Raw genomic sequence first — 22943 nt, 5'->3', positions numbered from 1 at the left:
ACAACCCTGCTGTCAGTCAAACAGCAGTATGGGGCCCAAGGCAGGGAGGAGGAGGGGAGACAAGATGGCTGCCTGGAAGCTCTGCAGCCCCAGACCTCATGAGGAAGAGGCTGGATAGACAGCCCTGCTGAGAAAGAGGCATCAGGAAAGGAGGCAGCAGCTGAAAGAGGGATTTTTTTCCTTCCCTCAGGTCTGGTGTGAGGGAAAGTTCTTCTAGCCATTTCCCTCAGCTGGAACCAGGATGGGAAGAGAAGGCTCAGGAAGTCCAGCCAGGAACAGACAAACTGAAAAGATGTAGAAAAAGAGTTTGGCAGAACAGAAATAGAAAACAGAAACTGAAAAAGATAAAAGATAGATCAAACTCTAGAAAAAGGAATATAGCTCTATAGGGAATGGCAATAGTCCTATACAGGGATTAAGAAACAGAAATATAGAGGTCAGCAGTAAACAGTTATCTATCTATCTATCTATCTATCTATCTATCTATCTATCTATCTACCTACCTACCTACCTACCTACCCACCCACCCACCCACCCACCTGCCTTTATTATTTTTATAAATAACTCAAGGCGGCAAACATACCTAATATTCCTTCCTCCTCCTATTTTCCCCACAACAACAACCCTGTGGGGTGAGTTGGGCTGAAAGAGAGGGACTGGCCCAAGGAGATATAGAATAGAAAGATAGGAAGATAAAGTCAAATTGAATTTTAAAGAATGTAGTGTAGATAACTATAGAAAACAGTTAAAATAGAATACAGTTTTATTCTAGTTATAGAATTTTTCTGAAGTGAAATGAATATGGTTTAAATTATTGACTCTTTCTGACGAATGAGTTAAATTTGGGTCTAGATGAGTAAAGCCCCCTATTGATTGCTATGATCCATTTTATCAGTTTGCCATTTTGCATATTTGAATAACTTTTTAATTATGGTTTCCATTTTTTTCTTGTTGATTGTCTATTGTTGTTTGCTGCTCAGTGTTACATTGTTTGAGTTGGGTGACCATATAAATGCTTCTAATAAAATTAAATACTGTGAATAAATAAAATCCACCATTGGGTTTAGTCACTGTTTTTGACTCTTCTTATATAAATTGTTGAAATATATTGCAGATCTAAGCACAACAGGTTGATGTCTAGACAAGAGAATCCCTTGTTTATGCAGAATCCAAAATATACAAATTTTAAAATATATATTGATTATCTTTATCTTTTCCCCCCAAATCAGGACCAAGAGAGACGAACCCCTTTGCATGCAGCTGCATACTTAGGGGACACCCCCATTGTTGAACTCCTAATACTATCAGGTAAGAATGGGTAAGAATGGGGAACTGGTCCCATTTTTTGTTTTATTTTGGACATGCTTATCTATCATTGGCCAAATTGTCAGGGATAGTAATGCGTTAGTAATCAAGTTTCTGTTGTCCTATTGTTGGCTTTAAGTACCCAGATGCAGAGTTCTGCAAAGCTTCTGGCAGTCTTTAAAACAGGAAATATAATATCTGTGACTTGGATGGTCACAAAGAACGAATGAGAGCTCATAAAGCATTATAGTGCTTTGCACATTAAAAGTGCTGTAGCTAGCAGATTGCTGTTAGTAATTCTTATTGCTAGTCATGATTCTCAAGCAGCAGAGATTTATGGAAATGTTCTCATTCTGTTCAGTGAAGCTATTTTAAAACTGACAGCTCTGTATACTGTAACTCTTCCTGTGTAGGTTGCAGGGCTGAATTAGCCTTCTGGACAGTGGAGCCCACACAGATGGTTTTTGATGCATGTGCTGAATCTTTCCAAATTAACTGCCATAAAAAACACTGGCTCAAGATCATCTAAAGCAAGCTATAGTCTTTGAAGACTGCCAGCAACATTTGCTCATATCATTTTTCTCTGTTCTTAAAATCTGGATGAAGATAGGAATGAGCTTTAGTCCTTTCCATATCTTTATTAGTCTTGCTTCTTCAGCATGTTACTGATACTTAAGAGGAATTTTGTGGAAAACTGTGGGAGTTAGTTCTCCTCCCCTCCATCTTTGAAATAAATGATGCTGATTTAGCATATTGAATGTTTGGCAGGTAACGGGATAATTATTTTAATTTTCAGCCATGTCTTTTGAAAGACAGGGATGTCTCCTAAATGCAGTACTACTGTTCTTTCCTTATTAATCAATTTGTACTTTCCTTGTGAAACAGTTGTTTGTTAAATAAGCACTGGAATTAAGAATTAAAAGGGTCTTATTGTTAAGATGAAGGTCTAAGGAATGCCTTGCTATTCAACCAGTTTAATATGATGTTTGCTTTCTTCTCTTAATCGACCATGCATGAGAGAACTTGCTTCATCCCCCTTACTTTCTTTGGACAGGTGCTAACGTCAATGCAAAGGACACTCTTTGGCTAACCCCGTTACACCGTGCTGCAGCTTCTCGTAATGAGGTAAGTGTCAGGTGTTTTACAGGGTGCTATAGTCATGCACCTAGTAAAGTGACAAAGTAAACTCCAGACACTGAACATACTAAACTGCCATGTTTAGGGCAAGTTCATTTTCCCTTTTGTATCTTCATTCTTGGTTATACTGAATATTTTGAGAATCTGGTAGAACAGTTTTTATCTCCTTGGACACATTGGGCAGCAGCTCCTTTCAGATGGTGGAGTTGGAAGGACTGTAGAAATGTCTGTAGTACATTTTCTTATGGGATATAGGTGTGAGGCAGGAGTGTAATGGTGATTGCCTTGTAGTGGCTAGTTCCAAAGCCTCTTTGTTTATTGGAGAAGCCTTGAGTCTGCATTGCCAATACATAAAATGTAAAATAAGATCTACTTATTTATTGCATCAATTTATATACTGCCCAATCACAGAATCTATGTGGTATATACAGCAAAAAAAAAAAAAGACCCAAACACCCTTCCTTTGAATATTAACAACACTGTGGTTAAAAACCATACCTTTCAAATACCGTAAAATATATAAATAAAAAAGTCCAAAAACAAAAAACAAAGTTCTGCCTTGTGGTGGTAAAGGCAGTGAAGCACCAATACTTCTCTGCCCTTATTGTGTCTGCAGATAGCTGTCTGGTGGCCTTGTTCCAGGTGACACACATCCTCTTGGATAGAGGGGATTTGGAGATTCCCCTATAAGGCCTTGTAGAAAAATTTGCTGAGCATCTGTCAGACAAAGTCACTCAAGTTCATTCTCAGCTGGATGGGGGCCTTGTTGCAGGTCCTGAGGAGATGCCCAGCATGGAGTCTTGCCTGTTATCTGGGAATGGTTTGAACCTGTTCAGGCTGAGGAAGTGGACAGGAGGTCAGCCACCTGCTGTTTAGATCCATGCCCCTCCTGGTTGGCTAAAGCTGTCCGGGTAGTGTTGTGTGGGTGGGTTCTAGTGGTGGTCAGTTCTTCCTTGAGTGAGGGGATTGTTCCTCTGCCTCACAAGGAGGTGCTGGTTTGCCCTTGCTCATGAAACCATTGCCAGATTCCACCATGCAGGACAATTTTCATCCAGTATCTAATCTCCCCTTCTTGGGGAAGGTGGTTGAGAAGGTGGTCATGCAGTAGCTACAGAGGACTCCAGATGAAGTGGATTATCTGGACCCGTTTCGGTCTGGATTCAGGCCTGGATAGAGGATGGAAACTGCATTGGTCACACTTTTAGTTGATCTCTGGCAAGAGCAGGATGACCATTGTGTGTCCATACATGCTCTACTTGACTTATCAGTGGCCCTTGATACCATTGACCATAGTATCCTTCTGGATTGACTCTGGGGATTGGGGGTGGGCTGCACTGTACTGTGCTGGTTCTGCTCCTTTCTCCGGGGTTGCTACCAGTCAGTGTTTATTGGGGTACTGCAGGCTTTGGTGCTCTCTCCACTTTTATTTAACATCTACATGAAGCCAGTGGGTGAGATCATCCATTGTCATGGGGTGAGGTATCATCAGGTTGGATGATACCCAATTATACGTCTCCGCTCATGGAGAATTAGGCAGTGCTGTTGATGTCCTGTCCCAGTGCCTGAGGGCTGTGGGGGCCTGGATGGGAAACAACAGGTTTCAGCTGACCCTTGGCAAGACTGAATGGCTTTGGGTTTGGGGGCCTTCTGGTTCTGGGACTTTGCCATCTTTGGTACTGGATGGGGTTGCAATGCCCCAAACAGACCCAGTGTGAAATCTGGGGGTCCTCCTGGACTCACGACTCCTACTCAAGTGTTGTGTGCCAGTTGCACCTGTTCCTGGATTGGAAGCTCTGCTCACAGTCATTCATGCCCTGGTCACCTCCTGGGTGGTCTATTGCAATGAACTCTACATGGGGCTACCGTTGAAGAATATTCAGAAGTTTCAGCTGGTACAAAATGCAGTGGTGAGCTTCATTGGTTGCCAGTTTGCTTCTAGGTCCAATTCAAGGTGCTGGTTTTGACCTTTAAAGCCCTTCATAGCATGGGGCTGGGGTATTTGAGGGACCACCCCTTCCCAATTACGTCTGCCCGTCCCATCAGATCCCGCAGAAGGGGTATGTTGCAGGTTCCATCTATTAAGGAGTTATATCTGGTGGGACCCAGGAGACGAGCCTTTTCTGCTGTGGTGCCTTTCCCTGTGGAACATCATTCTTCCCAAGGTGAGATTAGCCCCATCTCTGCCAACCTTGTGGAAGTCCCTCAAAACATGGCTAATTTATTTATTTATTTATTTATTTATTAAATCTCTCTACTGCCCATCTCGTACACAACGACTATGTCAGCAGTCTTGGGGATCTCAGGGAGATGGAGAACTGGTGAGATGGCTATACTGTTTGTAACACTGAAGATGCTCTCTCCGAGTCCTTTAAAATAATAATAATGTTTTTTTACTATGGAATAGTTTTTAGTCTTGGTTTCTTTCATGGTCTGTTTTTATTATACTTTGCCCAGAGTCACATTTGTGAGATGGGCAGCTGTATAAATGTGATGAATGAATAAGTAAATAAAATAGAAGGCAACGAGATTTAACTGTTTATACCTTAATCTGAGGGATTTATTAACTGAGATTTAACCATGCCAATAACTTCCCCTTTAGGCCAATCTTCCTCAATCAAGTGGACACCAAATATGGGATGGGATTGCAACACCAATTGTTCTTTGTGAACATGCCTAAGTTTCAGGATATCTGAGAATTTAGGGAGGGGTACTCCTAATATAACTGAAAGTCTGTTTAAGGCTATTACCCTACAGTAATAGGTTGTTACCCTACAATACCCTACAGTTGCTCACTGTCCTTTCTCAGAGTTGCTAGATCACTGTAAACTGTAGTATCTTATCTCCTCTCAGTACCTGTCATGTTCCCTATTCTCTCAGGTTTTGCAGACTTCTTTTACGTTAAACTGCTTCTGTTCATAACATAGTACTATCTCTGTGCTCATTTGTACTTATTTCTTTTGTAGTAATACTTTGTCCAGGCTTAAAAGCTGTCTTATGTTCTTTCCCTGGCAGAAGGCACTTAACCTCCTCCTAAAGCACTCAGCAGACATCAATGCTCGTGACAAGTATTGGCAAACACCACTGCATGTTGCTGCTGCCAACAGAGCTACCAAGTGTGCTGAGGCGATCATCCCGCTGCTTAGTAATGTTAATGTGGCAGACCGCACTGGCCGCACAGCACTGCACCATGCCGTACACAGTGGGCACATTGAGGTAAGGGACTCCTTTTTTCCTCCCACAGATCTTTTTCTCTGTTAGGCAGTGATGAGCTGTAGTGGAGCAATAATGGAAATCTGTTTTGTCATAAAGACTATTTTCACTTAACGGTAACCACTCAGAGTCTTCAGAAATGAAGCAGCACCTTAGCCAAATAAACAAATAGTTACGCACAAACTCACATGATAGAATTTCCAGCTACTATGATTAAGGCAAAGCCATTTGAAGCAGTCCAGCTTGGCTGTAGATTTGAAGCAAAGAAAGAAGATGAGAGGATACTTATCCTTTTTTTTTTTTACTGGATTTCAACTTTACTGGAGTTCTCTTTTTCCTGCCACCCTGCTGCTGCTTTTCCATGTTAGAAACATGAACGTTTTGTATATGATGTGAATGAAGCTTTGGCTTTTAGAATACTGTAACGGTTGGACCTTCAGCAAAGGATCGTTACCTTGTCGTGGTGCTGGAGCTTGAGCACCTCAGTGATTCCATGAGCTAAACCGTGAAGGGCCACCCAAGACAGGAAGGTCATGACAGAGAGGTCAGACTAAATGCGATCCCTGGGGAAGGTAATGGCAACCCACCCCAGTATTCTTGCCGTGAAAACTAAATGGCTCAGTACAACCAGAGATATGTCTAAAGGCAAAACTGAAATACTTTGGCCACATAATGAGAAGACAGGACAGCCTGGAGAAGATGTTGATGCTAGGGAGAGTAGAAGGCAAAAGGAAGAGGGGCCGACCAAGGGCAAGATGGATGGATGATATTCTAGAGGTGATGGACTCGTCCCTGGGGAAGCTGGGGGTGTTGACGACCGACAGGAAGCTCTGGCGTGGGCTGGTCCATGAAGTCACAGAGTCGGAAGCGACTAAACGAATAAACAACAACAACAGTTGGACAGAAGTCTGCTCTTCTAGCAGTGAAAGATTCTCTTTGTCGAGGACTTTTAAGGTAGTAAGTATGAGAGTACTGGAGAATCAGAGCTCAGTGAGGTTGGTTTTCTTTCTTAAAGAATACATAGCTATCATAGTTTGAAAGAAGCCATCGGGTGCATGTGACCTTGTTTTTTTCCAGAATGGATGTCAGAATAGAACTAATAGTTATTGACAAATGGGCAAAGTATTTACTTGCCCCCTCAGTCCCCATCTTTGGGAGCAGAGAGAGAGACAGATCTAATGTTCCAGGCTTCTTTCTTAAATATATATATTTCAAAAAAATATATTAGTGCTCCCAGAACCCAATTATCAGGAAAATTATATTCAGTTCAGCATATTTATGAGAATAGCAGAGTATGCATAAGATTTCTAAATTTGGGGCTTGGGAGGAAATAGCTAAGGATCCCAGCTTGTTTGTACAGATGTGATGACTTCCACTTAATTGCCAAGAAGAACGCACTCATATACTGAGGGTGGAAGACTTTAATCTGGAGGTCTAGTCAAGTAGAAATAAAAGTGGGTCTATAGCTGTTATTGTTCACATTCCTAATTAAAAGCTTCACCTGTTCATGCACCCATGGATCCTTTCTCAACTCAAATCTAGCTGACTGGGCTGCAAGGCTTGACTAGTCTATCAGAGCTTGGCCAGTCCCACCTGAGCACATTTTTCACATCTCTTGCTACTTTTCTATCAGAGTGCCATTGCCTCATTCAGTTTATGTGAAAGCTGTCTGTTGTTTTGGGAACCATCTTTTGTGGGGTCTTCTCGGACACTTCATTCTGGTACTTTCCCATGTGCTGCGGAAGCCGAAATCTTCCTGGGCAAGGCTTTTTGTTTTTCTGGCCTGCTTTGAGGGGGCTCATGTACTCCATCTGATCAGGTGCATAATTCATTAATTAATATGGTTATGCATGGTTAACATATTCCAACAGCCATAGGCTATTTTGTCTTCCTTTTTTTTAAATAAAGCTTTATTAAGGTTTTCAACAAATGCATAAAACTACAAGAAATGAAATAAAGTATACTACAAGAAAAAAAAGAACTAAAAAGCATGAAAATACAAAAAAGACTACTACATAATACATACATACTAACTTCCGACTTTACAACAAAGATATGAATAAGTCAATATCAGTCTTACTCTAGTTCAAACTGAAATAAGTATTACTTCTATAAAACATTTCCATTCTCAATATAACATTTCCTCTAAAACACTATATTTCCCTTGAAATGGATGGATGGATGGATGTATGAATACACACACACACACACACACACACACACACACACACACTTTTATAACATAAAAAATTTCCCCCCTTAATAGACAGATAAACAAATATTATATTTCCTCATTACAATTTTACTCCTAACCAAAACATTTATATGGTTAAACTTATTATCCTTCTTCATTCCGTTTTTATTCCTCACCAAAGCATTTATATAGTTAAACATTATATCTCCACGATTACATATTTAAACAATAACCTTACTAATATCCTTTTACCCAAGGTAAATTCATTATCCCAAAAGCAAAAACACCAGTCTAAACCTTTAAAAGACCACCCTAATAAACACAAACAGTTAATCCACTTAAAGTAAACTTAGGCATTTATATATCTCACTGTTACACACCAGGCTTTCTCCTTGCAATCCTCGACTTGCCTTGTAAAGTCCAACTCACCTTAACTGACCTATTTTTCAGGAAAAAAAGCCAAATTAACAAATTAATAACTTCCAAAAGTAATGAAAACCACCAAGAGATTCTGCATTTCTTTGTTGCAAAGAGCCTCTCCTTAATAATAATTTAAAAAGAAAAAACTTGGTGTTTTAGAAATGGGGTAGGCAGCTTTTGAGTCAGTTTAAGGCTTCAACATGGCTTAGGAAATGATGGCAATCCCTGCCTCCCAACTGCTAGGTTACCAGTCGATCGCGAAATTTTTATTGATTGATTGATTGATTGTATTTTTATACAAAAAATGCTGTTTTGCAGTCTTCTGGCTGCTTCCAGCTGTCCAGAGGACAAATGGGGTAATTCCTGGGGTTCTCCTTAATCCAGAGAACACTTCTGGGCTCTAGAAAATCCTGACTGAGCTCAAAAAAGTCCGTATTGCCAGGTCAACTGCGGAGCTCGCAGAGTCATGTCTCCTTGCCAATCCCCCACTGGAAGTGCCTACAGCAGGCTATTTTCTCTTCCATAGCAAGCCTTAATACATAAATAGGTAAAATTTGATTTCCAGGCAAAGACAAGTTGTCCATCTAATAAGAATGGACTTTCAGCTTACCCAAATCCAGATCTCTTTGCTCCATTTCTCTTTTGTTCCTCGGTATTCTTGTGAAGCACAGGTCCAGTGTTACCATATATAATGTGAGCTGTTGCATGTACAGGGGGAGGTAGCAGGAAGTACCAAATCAGTTGCCTTGTATTTTTATTTTGGTATATTTGATTTAAAAAAAAAATCTGTGTCTGTCTTCTTTCTAGATGGTAAACTTGCTCTTAAACAGAGGGGCCAATCTGAGCACATGTGACAAGAAAGAGAGACAGCCAATACATTGGGCAGCCTTCCTGGGTAAGTCCCCCCCCCACTTTTGCACACCTCCTCTGTTGTGTTTGATGTATTTGATATATACAGGTCTTTAAGAGAAACTGTACGTAAAACTATATACCCAGGATATTTGTCCAGCAAGAATAAAGGATACCCAAATGCTAAGCTGATAGCATAGTGAATAAAATAGTGAGCCAGAGATAGATTGCTGCTGGCATACAGCTATTTCCTCTCCCCCATTTTGTTTGTTTATTAACATTTTTTATATTGCTGTACCTCAAACAATTAATTAACAGTAAGCAATAATAAAAACCAGAAACCACTCAAGAATCTCTAATTAATGGTAACAAGTCAAAGTGTCTATGGAATAATTGTGTCTTGACAGCCTTCGTAAATGTGAGGGTACTGTCTGAATTTCTGGGATGATGCTGTTCCAGAGGAGTGGGTCACCCGTAGAAAAGCACACCTCCTAGCTCCCCTCCCCATCTCATATGAGGGCTGCTTAACATTTCCATCTTTTAATTCCTACCACCCATTGATTTCACTACACTTTCAACATTCAGTCTGCAATTAGTAATGAATTACATAAGTTCCTCCAGTTAGACAGAATTTAATTATGGACACAGACATTAAGATAACCACCCAGAGTCCCTCTTTTGGGGGAGATGGGCAGTGACGAAATTTGATAAATAAAATTTGATAAATAAATTAGCAAGAGGACTTCTGGCGGGGACATGGCGGACTGAACAGCTGTGCCTGCAGGCTCAGCAGGCAGAACTGACAACGCAGAAGTTTTTTGGGGCTCAGGAAGGTTTTTCCTGAAGCCCAGGAGTGCTTTTCCAGAAAAAGGAAAACACCTGGAATCACCCCATCTGTCCTCCGGACGGCTGCTTACAGCCAGAAGACTGCAAACAGTGTTCGCGTTTGACTGGTAAGAGCTAGCCGGGAGGCTGGAATGTCACCATTTCCAAGCCGCGCTGTAGCCTTGAAAGGACACTAAGACGGGCCACCTCATTTCTAAATCACCCAATTTTTTTTTAAAGTATATGTACCCTAAGAAAGGCTTTCTACAGCAACGAGAAGCGGGTTCTCTTGGTGCTTATCATTATTTTTGGGATTGATTTTCTTTAAAAAAAATTCTTGGCTTGTTTTCCATCCAAATAGTAAGGAGGATTGAGAGTAAATAACTGTCTCCCTGTTACTATTTTTGCATTAAATTTGAAGACACTAGCATTTTCCTACATGTTGAATTGGCTGTTTTGAACTTTCGGTTTTCTGCTTCTACTTTCCCTGGGGAACTGTCTGCTTAACACTTTCACTTCTGTAAACACATTCTGTAACTCCTTCGTATCTTCGACTTTTGCTGGTCAAGCTCCTGGAGGTGCCATAATCTACTGCGTGAGACATGGAGGGTTTTAAACAGACTTTCTCTGATTTCCATCAAGATTTTAAGCAGATGCTTCCTGATTCCTACCAAGTTTTTATGCAAGGCATTTAGGACATTGTGGAAAATATGAGGTCTGAAATGTGTCACTTGGCTGGGGATGTCGTGAATGAAACTGAGGAATTTAACAGTGACAGAAATGTCTCTTCTAAGAGTGAGATTGGGATTTCTGTTGAAATGCTGGATGAAGATCGGATAGTGAAGTTGGAGAAATTTAAGGGAGAGATTGAGTTGCAAGCCATAAGTGAAATTGATCTTCTGGTGGAACGCCATGGAAAAGAAGGGGTTATTATGTATAGGAGGTCTCCTGAAGAGAAGTCGGAGTTTTTGAGGGGGGCAGTTGGACTGTTTGGGTTTTTTTTTTAAGAAAAAATCTCTGTGCACATTGTGGGGATATGTAAATGCTCTGGTTTATTTTGAAGTGGGATAAGGGTTTAAGAGTATTTATCTGGATTGCTTTTAGGGTTTGGCTGATTTCATTTATCTTGTAATGATTTGGATTAAGATTAAGGTATAAAAAATAAATGTCTGGTTTTGGGTTTAATATGATTAAAATTATTAAAATTGTATTACTAAGTACAGTGGCAGACAATTTATGTTTTTTAGTTTGATCTTTATTATAGTAGACAGGAAGGTATAGAATAGTAGTGGGAAGGAAATAAATAAATAAATGTTATCTTTGAGGGGGTAGTTGATTAGGAGGTGTGTGTGTATATACAGTATATCTTTTCTTTCTTTTAATATAAGGGGATGGAGCAACTGTATTTAGTGTTTTTTATAATGTGCCAATGGAATGATATATAGGAATAATGTGATTTTGGTTTAATATAGAGTAAGCAATTGATTATGGAAAATTGTTATATATCCTTGCTGTTAGAAGTTGGAAGTCACGTCTTGTAATTCTGAAATTTTTTTTCTCTTGTGTTTCTATACTTTTTTAGTTTTTTCTTTTTTTTCTTTGTAGTTTTTTGTTTTACTGTAGCTTTTTCTTTGCAAAAAAAAAAGAAAAAGATAACATTAGCAGCTGTTAAACTGCTATCTGGACCCATTAACTCCCCAATAATTTGTTTTATACTTCAGCTAAGAAGCAAAAATTTGGGACAGGAAAAGTTGCCATTTTTTCTATGTTAAGGAACCAAGTTGTCTTTCATATTGTAATTTCTTATTGTCATGGAGCAAACTACAAATCTCATGGAGTTTCATAGAAGTTCAAAGTGGGGCACCAAATTAGAGTACCTTTCCCTCATGAGCATATTTTCCACTTGGGACCATAGGCTCGTGTGCACATGTTTATGAGAAATTATGTGTAATACCTGTCCAGCTCCCATTATAGGTTTTCTATGTATAAACTGGTTATTCAATGAAACTATTTTTATTTCATTCTGCAGTAGTAGGTGGCATAATTGATTAAACCTCTGTTTTGCAAGAAATGCTATAGTATAACAAACCCCAGCCTCTTTTTCCAGTGGCAGTTCCTTTAAATGCGCTACACAAATTTGTGTTACTTGGTGTTTTCACCTTTTATGTCCCAAAATATTTTCTTCTAGGATTTTGCTTGATTTGCTTCCACATCCAATTTTCTTACTATGTTATTTTAGCCTGGTAGTGTAGAAATATCCCTAATAGAAAATATGCTGTGGCTCTTCCTGTCACATCTAGTGTTACACCTTTCAAAAACTTAATTCAAATATTCACATTTTATGGTCTAGTTATCTTGTAGACAGCTTTGGTTATTTAAAAATGCAGCAACAGTGAAATTTGGAGGTCAGTAGAAAGATGCAAAATATCATTTGTTAAACCCAACAGATGAATAAACTGTGAATACAGTAAGGTGTATTCTTAAAAATATGATTCTTTGAACTAGGATGTTCTCTTTTCTGCTGTGCATTTATTGCATATGTGAGGCTGTTGATGGCTCCTAAGTTTCGAGCAGAAAACATCAGGTTTCCAGGCCACAACCTAAGACAGAGTAAACCAGCACACTTCTTCCTGCAAAACCTTTGATCATGACACTTTTTTGGACTCTCAGCTACCAGTATTTGGTTGGATGGAATTGATCATAAGAAAGCAAGAAAGAAGTAGTGAAGGCTGTAACAGATTTGTGGACTTTGTGCAGCAGACATACAGTAATCTAATTTACATGATCAATGCAGCTAACTGGAGCTAATTTAATCCACTTGGCCTTTGGGAAAACTACATTTTTCAGTTATTCAGTCTGAGTGGGAGCAGCTCTACTGACTTTGTGCAAAATAACACTGAACTTTAATTAATATGCATGCTTTCTCCCCCCATATTAATATATAGTAAAGGTAAAGGTTTCCCTTGACATTAAGTCCAGTCGTGTCCAACTCTAGGGGGCGGTGCTCATCTCCGTTTCAAAGCCAAGAGCCGGCGTTTGTCCATAGACAATTCCGTGGTCATGTGGCTGGCATGACTGCACGGAACGCCCTTACCTGCCCGCCGAAGCGGTACCTATTAATCTACTCACATTCGCATGTTTTCGAATAAAAATTCATCTCAGAACTATAAAAACTTCTAGTAGCTTTGAAGCTAACCAATATCATCTTTGTGGAATGAACCAAAAGAGGGGGAAACATATACACTGTAAACATATTAAATGTATGATGCTAAGGCTGGACCATAGTTGAATGTTGTTTCCAAAAAGGCTAGTGCTGCTTGGACTCTTAACTGTTGGTCAAAAGAGAGGCACTGAGCTACTGGAAAATATGTTACAACTCTTTGGGGATCTGAATCCCTCCCCCGAATTAAATACTTTGAATGCAGAAATCGTTACACTTAAAACTAATTAGGTTTTAACCCCATGTATTATTGGTCCTGGTGTAATGCTGTACTATGATTAACAGGGTAGCAGTAATTCATGCTAAAAAAAGAATCTTATCAGGCAAAAGAATTTACAAACTTGCATGCCACTCATAGTCTCCTATTTTGTCCTGCCCAGTGTTTGAATAATGTTATGCTAAAGTACTTGCCATTCAAAATTTGAACCTTGCTTCTGTTGCATTCTGTACATGCTCAACATAGTAAGTTGAGTGTTGAAAAACACCAGTCTGGGTAAGAATCTACCATGATGAAATAAACTCCCGAATCTTGCAAAACCATCATATGATCATTTATTCATAGAATTTGAATAATCCTTTAAGCGTGTTTTCTCATCTAGAATTTTGTAACCCCATTTGCTGTAACATGGAAGCATTTCAGTGGTTTCAGTTTTTTGCATTGTCTCTTCCTAGGGCATTTGGAAGTTTTGAAGCTGCTGGTGGCCCGTGGAGCTGACATCACATGCAAAGACAAAAAGGGTTACACACTGCTGCATACAGCAGCTGCCAGTGGACAGATTGAAGTTGTGAAACATCTGCTGAGGCTTGGAGTTGAGGCAAGTATGACAACAGCACCAGTTTTATTGGACACTGGGTTGCTCTGTAATGTGCCTACGCTCTTTTCAGGCATGTTTCCTTCAGATGTGCACACATATAATTTCAGACAAATTAGGCTTACTCTATTGTACATGTGTCTTTTCATATTAAGCCCCTAAATCGATTATGTATGCTGCTTGTTTTAAAGTACTGGTAGTCCTCTGGTTACTACCACTCGTTCAGCAACTGTTCAAACCTGCAACGGTGCTGAATGAGGGGGGCTTAAGACTGGTCCTTGGAGTTCCAGCCGTCGCAGTGTCCCCACAGTCATGTGATCACACTTTTCAATGTTCCCTACCAGCTTCCCACAGGCAAAGTCAGTGGGGAAGCCAGCAGGAAGTTGGAAGTTGCGGTCACATGAGTCCTCGCTTAATGATGGCAACTGGGACTGCTGTTGCTAAGCAGCATGGTCATGTGATCTTGCGCTTTGACTGCATTGCTTAGTGACAGCAGTTCCAGTCCCAATTGCCGTCGTAACCCGAGGACTACTAGTAGTGTTTAAAAATTGAGAGCAGCTGCAAGCATATAATACATTGCAGTAAATATTTTAGTATAAGTTAAGATGCACTGTGCATCTGGAAAATACAGTAAATATTATAGCCTTCCAAATACAGTAATGCAAAACAAGTTTTATAGTGTACATGCCTACTTAGAAGCCTCATGAATTCAATGGAACTTCCTAAGAACTAGGTTTTACTTGATACTAAACAAAATACACTAAATATTAGCTGAAGCTTGAAGATGAAGACAGGTTTTTTTAATGGCATTGTTGAGGATGTAGGTTGCAGGATTAGCCATTAGTCATTAATGGCTCTTGATTATATACAGAGTGTTTACCCAGCAATTCATGTGATCACACTTTCCAATGTTCCCTACCAGCTTCCCATAGGCAAAGTCAGTGGGGAAGCCAGCAGGAAGTTGGAAGTTGCGGTCACATGAGTCCTCGCTGAATGATGGCAGCTGGGACTGCTGGAGATAGAAAAGGCTTGATTCTTTTAAAACAAAGGGGAGAACTGGGCAAAGAGTGGAAAAAGTGTGTTTTCTTCTCCCCAGCAGCCTCTGAATTATTATTTTTGAATCCCCAAGAAACTGGAGTATTCCAGGAAGTTGAGGGAGAGGAACAATTGCTTCAGGGGCCTGTTTCTGTAGAAATAGATAATATATCTAGCCACGAACTTGTGCTAGGTCTTGATCTCTGTGTGGTACCAGATCTCACTGTTCTTTATTTCGTTGTGTAAGTTTAACTAGATATATAATTTTATAACTAAGGGTAATCACAGCTTCTATCAATACCTCAGCCGATGTTCAAGAATTTTTTTTTCTGTAGGATCTCTTTGTAATCTGTAATAACAACAAGAACAACACTATGAAACTTCTCTTGCTTCTTTGCTTAGAGAAAGAGCTCTCAATTTGTAGCTGAACAGAGCCATCTTGTGCTCTGTTTGGAGCATTGTATTTTCTTTTAGTATTTTCTTTTTGCCAGATGTTGTAAATCATGATCTGGACAGCTCTGTAATTTATTTTCTTTGACTAGTTTTTTTTACATTTTATCTTTTTAAAAATGGTTGGTTGGTTTATCTCCAATGAGGGAAAGAAAGGTTGGATTTGCTAGTCTTTGTGTGCATATGCTACCTGATCAGGAAGCAATACTATTTAAATTATTACACTTTACATTTTGAACTTTTAATTACCATATAGGTTGCATAGGGTGGGAGAGTCCTATCAGCCTCACCACCAAGTTAGCAGCAAGACAGATGGTAGCAGCAAGAACTACCAAGCTGCTACTTTAAAGCAAGAGGCAGGGCTGGGACGTATAAACCCTGGGCTTCTGGGAGAAGAGTTTAGGACTTTCCACCGTCTACCCTGTGGTACTCAAGTCATCTGGATTCAGCAGGGTAGCTGAACAGAATATTCATAGAATATGGAAAGTATGGGGGGGAGCTTTCCTGTATGCTGTTGAGAAGTAGACAACTTTGCCTGTCCTGACAATAGGAGATACCTCAAAGGCAAACGTGTTGGACTCCAAGGCTGTTTTGCCTAAAGCCAAGGCAGCAAACCCAGTCACCCTGCTGGGGCTCTGCAAACCAGTTACTGTACCACCTGAACTAAAGGAATTGGAAATCTAGCTCGTTAAAAAGAATAGAAGTCCAGAGGGAACAGAAAAAAATAGAACTGAAGGAGGAAAGTGTTTTAAAAAATGAAGCCAGAGGAATGATTGGAAAGATTGGAGCTGGAACGAGAAGAAAGCGGGTGTGCTCATCAGTTAAAAATGGAGCAGTTGAAGAGCAGAGTACCTTGTAATGCAGCCAGTCCAACACTCCAAGCAACTTCTGTGAAAGTGTACAAGATTCCAGAAACCAGGAAGGGTGAGGATCTTGACCACATCCTGGACAACTTTGAAAAGATTTGACCAGCTACAGGTTGAGAGAAGATAAGTGTATGCAGTTTCTGAGAGACCATATTTAATGGGTTCCATATTGTCGTGAGGTGAAATGGGCAACTGTATTCAAGACCATGATGTAACCTCAGCTGAGAACAACACCAGAAAGTTCCAGAAGGAGTTTTAGTATTTTATGGCAGAATACACCTGATTCTTATCAGGCCTTCACCCACAGAATGAAAAGGGCATGTCCTATCTGGCTTGAACATGTTGAAGTCACTAAGCTGATGAATCTTGTATAATTTGTAACTCAGCTACCTGACCAACTGTGATCAAGTCTTCCTAGTGGGACTGAAGACCACAGAAGTAGTAGGAGAGACGGCCCAGAAGCTGCTGGATCCTGGACCTCAGGGAGTAATGTAATCCTGCCAAATTATTCTTGAAGTGGGAGGAAACCCAGTGAGTGATATTTAAAATGGTCTGTACCCCACCTAACACCAATGGCACCACATCAGGCATCAGTTATATACTAGCAGAGTCTTCAGCAGCGGAATGGCATATAAATCAAAGTAAATAAATAATAAATATCACTTCAAGTACCATCCAGCCTGCTACCTGGGGCAAGCTTTTTGAACAGGTGTAAGAAGCAAGCCATCTCAGGAAAGGCTGTCTCAAAGTGAAAGCCCAGGTTGAGTCAAAAAGCCATGGACCAGAGAAATGTCCAAGTAAAGACTTCATTAAATTCAGTGTAAATGCTGTTCCACCCATGAAGTGAGTGAATATGATAGCAGATGGATACTGGAACCAGGATGTCTGTTGTGCATTGCTTCACTTGTCACTTGATCCAGGCACCCCGAATACAAAAGCTGTTTGCTATAAACCAAGCAGAAACTGCTTTAGTTAAACTACCTTTGTAGTGATAGAAAATTGTCCCAATGCCATGCTATTTGGAGAAGACCTAGAAGAACACATTTGGAAGACCCTTCCACCTGGTAAGAAAGATTGAGACCCCACAAAAATGGACCTTCTAATTCTACTGCAAAGGATTACCCAGAATATACATTGGAAACCAGAGACATATGCAGCTAGAGCAGAGGAACTAAATTAAGTTTGGGGCTCTGAGGAAGTCAGTGGAATAGAAAAATGGAGAAACAAGGTTTTAAATGGAGGCCTCCAATATTCTAAAAAATAAACTCAGCTTTGAACTAAAAACCAAAAGGAAAAAACAAGAATAGCATAGCTATTAGAAACCAAATTGTTGTTTCTTGGTAGATGTAATGTAGAGTGCTTTCTCCATCCTGGTTTCCTCTGTATATGTAGAACTTCAGTTTCCATAATTCCCAGCAAGCAAAGTCATTTTTAGCTAGAAATTATGGGGCGTGATGTCTATACTTCTAGAAGGCTATTGTAGGGAGACTGATGTAGATGTTTTCAAACTAAGACTTCAGTTAAGTATATTCTTTCTTTTGAGTAAACGCCACTGAAATTAAATGGGCTGTTGAGTACAGAAGTGTAGTCTGTACTGTTAAGGAACTATGGTGGGGAACTTGGGTCCCTCTGAAATTGCTGAAACCCAGTCCTTCAAACCCCCAGGCAGTATGGGCAGTGGACAGGATAATGGAGTTGTACATCTCAGTCTCTGGAAGTCCACAACAAGACTAGAGATGTATGGAGTTATTTTACTGGAGACATTTCAAACCTTTTGGATTCTCTCCTCAACAGTGTTGTAAGGAGGACATATGTATTCCAGCCTGCTGCTTAACTAAGACTTGTGCTTGATTTATTTTTTTGGCTTTGTTTAGCTGCTGCTGTTTCTGCTTTAATTATTTGCTTTGTTGTTTAATGTTTACCACACTACATTTTATTACCAGTTCTACAAGCCACCTTGTAAGAGTTTGAAACCTAAAAGGCAGGATATAAACATTAAATAAGTAATGGTAAAGTAAATAAGTATGAGCATTTCTTGGGAAGAAGGCAAGCTTGAGTATAATAGGTTGGGCTATCAAACAACAACAGCACATGAGCTTTTCCTTTGGCCAAACCCTGTGCACAGCACAAGGTGCAGCATGTTCAAAAGCTAACTTCCAGTGGTTTCTTATAGATCGATGAACCAAATTCCTTTGGCAACACTGCACTTCACATTGCCTGTTACATGGGCCAGGATGCTGTGGCCAATGAACTGGTCAACTATGGGGCCAATGTAAATCAGCCCAATGAAAAAGGCTTTACCCCCCTGCACTTTGCTGCCGTCTCCACCAACGGAGCCCTGTGCCTGGAACTTCTTGTCAATAATGGAGCTGATGTGAACTTTCAGGTATGACCAGATGCACTGCATTCAGTAGGGGCTTGGGGAAAATGAAAATGACTTAAGCTTCCTGGGGACAGTGGTTGTCCTAACAGCCAGGAACCACGCTGAGACAAGGAACTGGTCTCTAATGTTTTATTGCTTGTACATAACAGGAATCCTAACAAACTGAAGAAGCGTGGGAAAAACCCAGACATATAAACCCCAAAGTTTAAGGCGGTCCCGATCTGTGTCTCTTTGAATGGCTGCCCAATTCCTCAGTGCTACGCATGCGCTTAACAGTCTGGATGGGAGCCCCCTGCTCTCCATCCTTACTCATGACAGTGGTAGGATTAAAGGCAAATAGACCTGTCTGTCTGCTGACTAGCTTTGATGTTTTGCAGAGCAAAGAAGGGAAGAGCCCTTTGCACATGGCTGCCATTCATGGACGGTTTACACGCTCTCAGATTCTCATACAAAATGGTAAGTTGTCAGCTGTTTCCTGTTAAGGAAGCCACTCTAATATTTTATAGTATTGCTTTCTCAGGCCGAGATCTTGCAAGACTGCCAAATTATGTACACTTTTGGGGTTCTCTCCAAGATTTCAGTTACTTATTTATTTATTAGCACTCACTGCCTGAAAAGGTAGCCAATCCTTACAGGTATTTGAATTTACTTATATCTGTTACTTTCTGTATTTTTTGCCATTTGAATTACAGGAGCTCTGATTGTCCCCAAGTTAATTTCTTTTCATTGTTCTGAAAGTTAGGCACTAAGATACATGTATTTAAAGTTATTAAACATTCATTCTCAGTGGATCCTGCACTGAGCAGAGGGTTGGACTCGATGACCTCTATGATCACTTCCAACTCTTATAACTACTTCAGTCAGTAGTTCTGTGTAGTACAGTCTGATCTCCTGGTGGTTAAAGTGGAGTTGCCTGTTGCTTCTGAGCAGGTTGAAGAAAAAAATGATGGATTCTGTTTGTTCTGTAGGCAGTGAGATTGACTGCGCTGACAAATATGGCAATACCCCCCTCCATGTTGCTGCTAGATATGGCCACGAGCTGCTAATTAGTACTTTGATGACGAATGGTGCTGACACTGCAAGGTGAGGACGAATTTCTTATCCGATACCTCTTGGGAGGCATGTGTTTAGTGTTAACTCATGGATCTGGAATTCTGGCTTGTTTCTCTCGTAACCAATTAGAGTAATCAGAGCAGAATAAACCACACTTACGATTGGCTTAAAGTAGTGCTCAGCCAAATGTGCACTGCCAGTCAGCCACAAGCAAGTTCAAGTGTGGTGGCATCGTTGGCCTTTTTAGAAGAGAAGTGGCTAACTAACAATAAAATATACAAGCACATAGTTGAGGATGATGGTAATTTACAATTGATATATGCAAGGCATAAGTGAAGTCAGTGTGCCCATGTGGTAGAGGAGATCTCTTTGTTCCTGCTCTGTTTGCAGCCTTGGCCCTGTGTGCCATCATGCTTTTACCTTTTATTCTTTCAGGCGTGGGATCCATGACATGTTCCCCCTGCACTTAGCTGTTCTCTTTGGATTCTCAGACTGTTGTCGTAAGCTACTTTCCTCAGGTATGTCTGCTGTTGGAGTGGAGGTTAGTTCATGAAGGAGACAGTTGTTTTTGTACATGTAGCTGAATTCAGAGCAAGCCAGCTATGAAAACTTAAAAACCAGAGGGAGGAATTGGCTTGATCTGATTGCGTAGTAGTCAGTAAGTTTGCAGCATTTTTAGCAAAAGCCTAAGTTCAAGATGTAAGCCTTTAGCCTCAGAGCTGCAGAGGGACTCTAACTTGTGCATTACATAACATTCAATTTTTATCTTGGCTTCAGTACTTTTTACAATCCAGCATCTGATTTACCACTTAAAAGCCAAGAGTAGTGTAAAAAAAGTAGCCTAAATAAATTATTGTGGAGACAATTGTTTCTTTTCTTTTAGAGCAAGATAATCCAACTACATGAAACATAATGTTTTGTTTTTAATATAATAATTGTACTAAACATTGCAATTAAAAAGATAAAAACTAATACAAACTAAAAAAGGAAAAAATGGTGCAGAAAAGAAGAAAAAATAGAAAAATAGAAAAAGAAAGAAAAGAAGATAGTAAAGAAAAAGAAAAGAAATGTATAAAGAAATGACTTCCCCCTTCATCACAACAAGTATAAACATTTTTAGTAACTTATCACACGCTCATAAAATACAACAGATGATCTCTTCTTCCCATATCTCATCTCTTACCTATAAAATATCTTTAAAGCCTCGTCGTCCAGTCCTGGTGAACAAAAGTCCATTAAGGGTTGCCAGAGATAACATATTTATTTTAACCTTGATCAAATAAATGAACTTCATATTCCTTCCTTTTACTTTTAACGATCTTGATCTTTAATCCTTTCAAATAATGTTGTAGAACTTGATTTCTTTTCATTTTTTCTTTGTCTCTTCTCACAAAATCCTTCAAAATGTAACAGGTCTCTTTTGTAAATTCAATACAGGAAATTATCCAAGTCACTCTTTTGGTATGTTATCTGTATATCCCTTTTATTTATTAAGACATCAGTCGGTTTCTTTTGTATATCCAGTGTAGCATCGTTTTCCATATATTTCTTGTAGCCTGTCATTTTTAAAACCACTTTAAAATCAGTCTCAGCCTTGTCCAGTAAAACTTGTTCCTCTTCCATAGCATCATTTAAACATAGTCTATCGTTAGGGCTTTTGTTGTTGTTCAGTCATGAAGTCGTGTCCGACCCTTCATGACCCTGTGGACAATAGCACACCAGGCCTTCCTCTCCTCCACTGCCTCCCAGAGAACATGAATTCATGTTCATTGCAGTGGTGATGCTGTCTAACCACCTCATCCTCTGCCGTCCCCTTCTCCTTTTGCCTTCAGTCTTTCCTAGCATCAGGGTCTTTTCCAGTGAGTCCTCTCTTCACATTAGGTGGCCAAAGTATTTGAGCTTCAGCTTCAGTATCTGTCCTTCCAATGAGCAATCAGGGTTGATTTCCTGTAGGATTGACTAATTTGACCTCCTTGCAGTCCAAGGGACTCTTTAAGATTTTTCTCCAGCACCGCAGTTCGAAAGCATCAATTCTTTGATGTTTAGCCTTCTTTATGGTCCAACTCTCACAGCCAAACATTACTACTGGGAAAACCATAGCTTTGATTATACAGACCTTTGTCAGGAAGGTGATGTCTCTGCTTTTTGATATGCTGTCTAGGTTTGCCATAGCTTTCCTCTCAAGGAGCAAGCAGACACTGTTAAAATTAACTTCTGAGTCTGTTGTTCACAAATATCCTTCAGTAGGTCCAGTGTTACAGTATTTTGCTCCATTCTGTGTTAGTCAAATTTAAGTGTTCTTCTCCTTTAATTATAATCTTTAGTTCCTTCTAGTTCCCTGTAGTGTCCAACCTTCAATGTACCATCCTATCATTTTTTTAAATTCAAAACAATAGGATTTTCCTACAGGAAGGATTCTTATAATTCATTTCAAAATCTTATTTCAAGTCCAGATGGACCCTTAATCGATTTGTAACCTTCCAAAATCAACATTCTAATCACCCTTTTGCTGTTCATTCCAAAAAAAGATTAAACTTTTATTTAAAAGTTCTTTCACTAAGGATTGAAGGAAACACCCAGTGAGTGTTCTAAAGCTTAATCGATTCAGAGTTTCCTATATCTGAAAAGCAGTTAAGAAGTAATTTCCGAAAGTGATTAAGAAATGAGGCTCGGCAGACCTCATGGCTACATTACAGCTGTGAGCTTGGTTGAAATCCCTCGACTCCCAGTAGCTTGACACAAAAACCTCAGTTCCTGCAGCCTACTCACGAGAAGCAGCTGTCCAGAATACATGTGAGCAATCTCAAAGTCTCTCCATTTTCCAGAGAGATTTCGCCAACCAGAATTCACCGTCTGGCCACTGATCTCCACCACAATGCCATCTTCACTCCTTCATTATGAATCCTCACCAGATGTCCAAAACATAAGGTTTTGTATATGTCAGAGGAGAGAAATCTGTCCTGAAGCTGTATTTCCCACCTAATTTTTTTTAAAAAAATCTTAATCAGTACCAGAAGAAATAGATTGAAGTGATTTGGTCATGTAGGGAGAATAAATGAGGACTGACTCACAAAAGAAATATGGATTGAGAGGAAGAGAAAGATGGAAAAAATTCTGGTTGGATGGAATTGATGTGATCTTCAAAAAAATAAAGGTGGAAAGTTTAAAGAACAAAAGGCAATGT

The 22943-nt window shown here is 39.8% G+C and overlaps 1 protein-coding gene and 1 long non-coding RNA gene across 2 annotated transcripts in view; one reads left to right on the top strand and one right to left on the bottom strand.

The window, feature by feature from the left end:
• The window catches only part of LOC134490564 (uncharacterized), a 259536-nt gene that overhangs the window by 162829 nt on the left and 73764 nt on the right, over positions 1 to 22943 (bottom strand). The gene's annotated exons all lie outside the window — the stretch shown is intronic.
• Positions 1 to 22943, top strand: part of ANKRD52 (ankyrin repeat domain 52) — an 81526-nt gene that overhangs the window by 26520 nt on the left and 32063 nt on the right. The window contains exons 3-11 of the mRNA XM_063293663.1: positions 1230 to 1308; positions 2360 to 2430; positions 5455 to 5655; positions 9074 to 9161; positions 13833 to 13975; positions 18497 to 18709; positions 19084 to 19162; positions 19675 to 19789; positions 20195 to 20277. Coding sequence (XP_063149733.1) covers positions 1230 to 1308; positions 2360 to 2430; positions 5455 to 5655; positions 9074 to 9161; positions 13833 to 13975; positions 18497 to 18709; positions 19084 to 19162; positions 19675 to 19789; positions 20195 to 20277 — 1072 coding nt within the window. The remainder of the gene's footprint in view (positions 1 to 1229; positions 1309 to 2359; positions 2431 to 5454; positions 5656 to 9073; positions 9162 to 13832; positions 13976 to 18496; positions 18710 to 19083; positions 19163 to 19674; positions 19790 to 20194; positions 20278 to 22943) is intronic.

Source organism: Candoia aspera, chromosome 2, assembly GCF_035149785.1.
Source record: "Candoia aspera isolate rCanAsp1 chromosome 2, rCanAsp1.hap2, whole genome shotgun sequence".
In the NCBI taxonomy this organism is placed as follows: domain Eukaryota; kingdom Metazoa; phylum Chordata; class Lepidosauria; order Squamata; family Boidae; genus Candoia; species Candoia aspera.
This window is presented reverse-complemented; position numbering and strand designations above follow the sequence as displayed.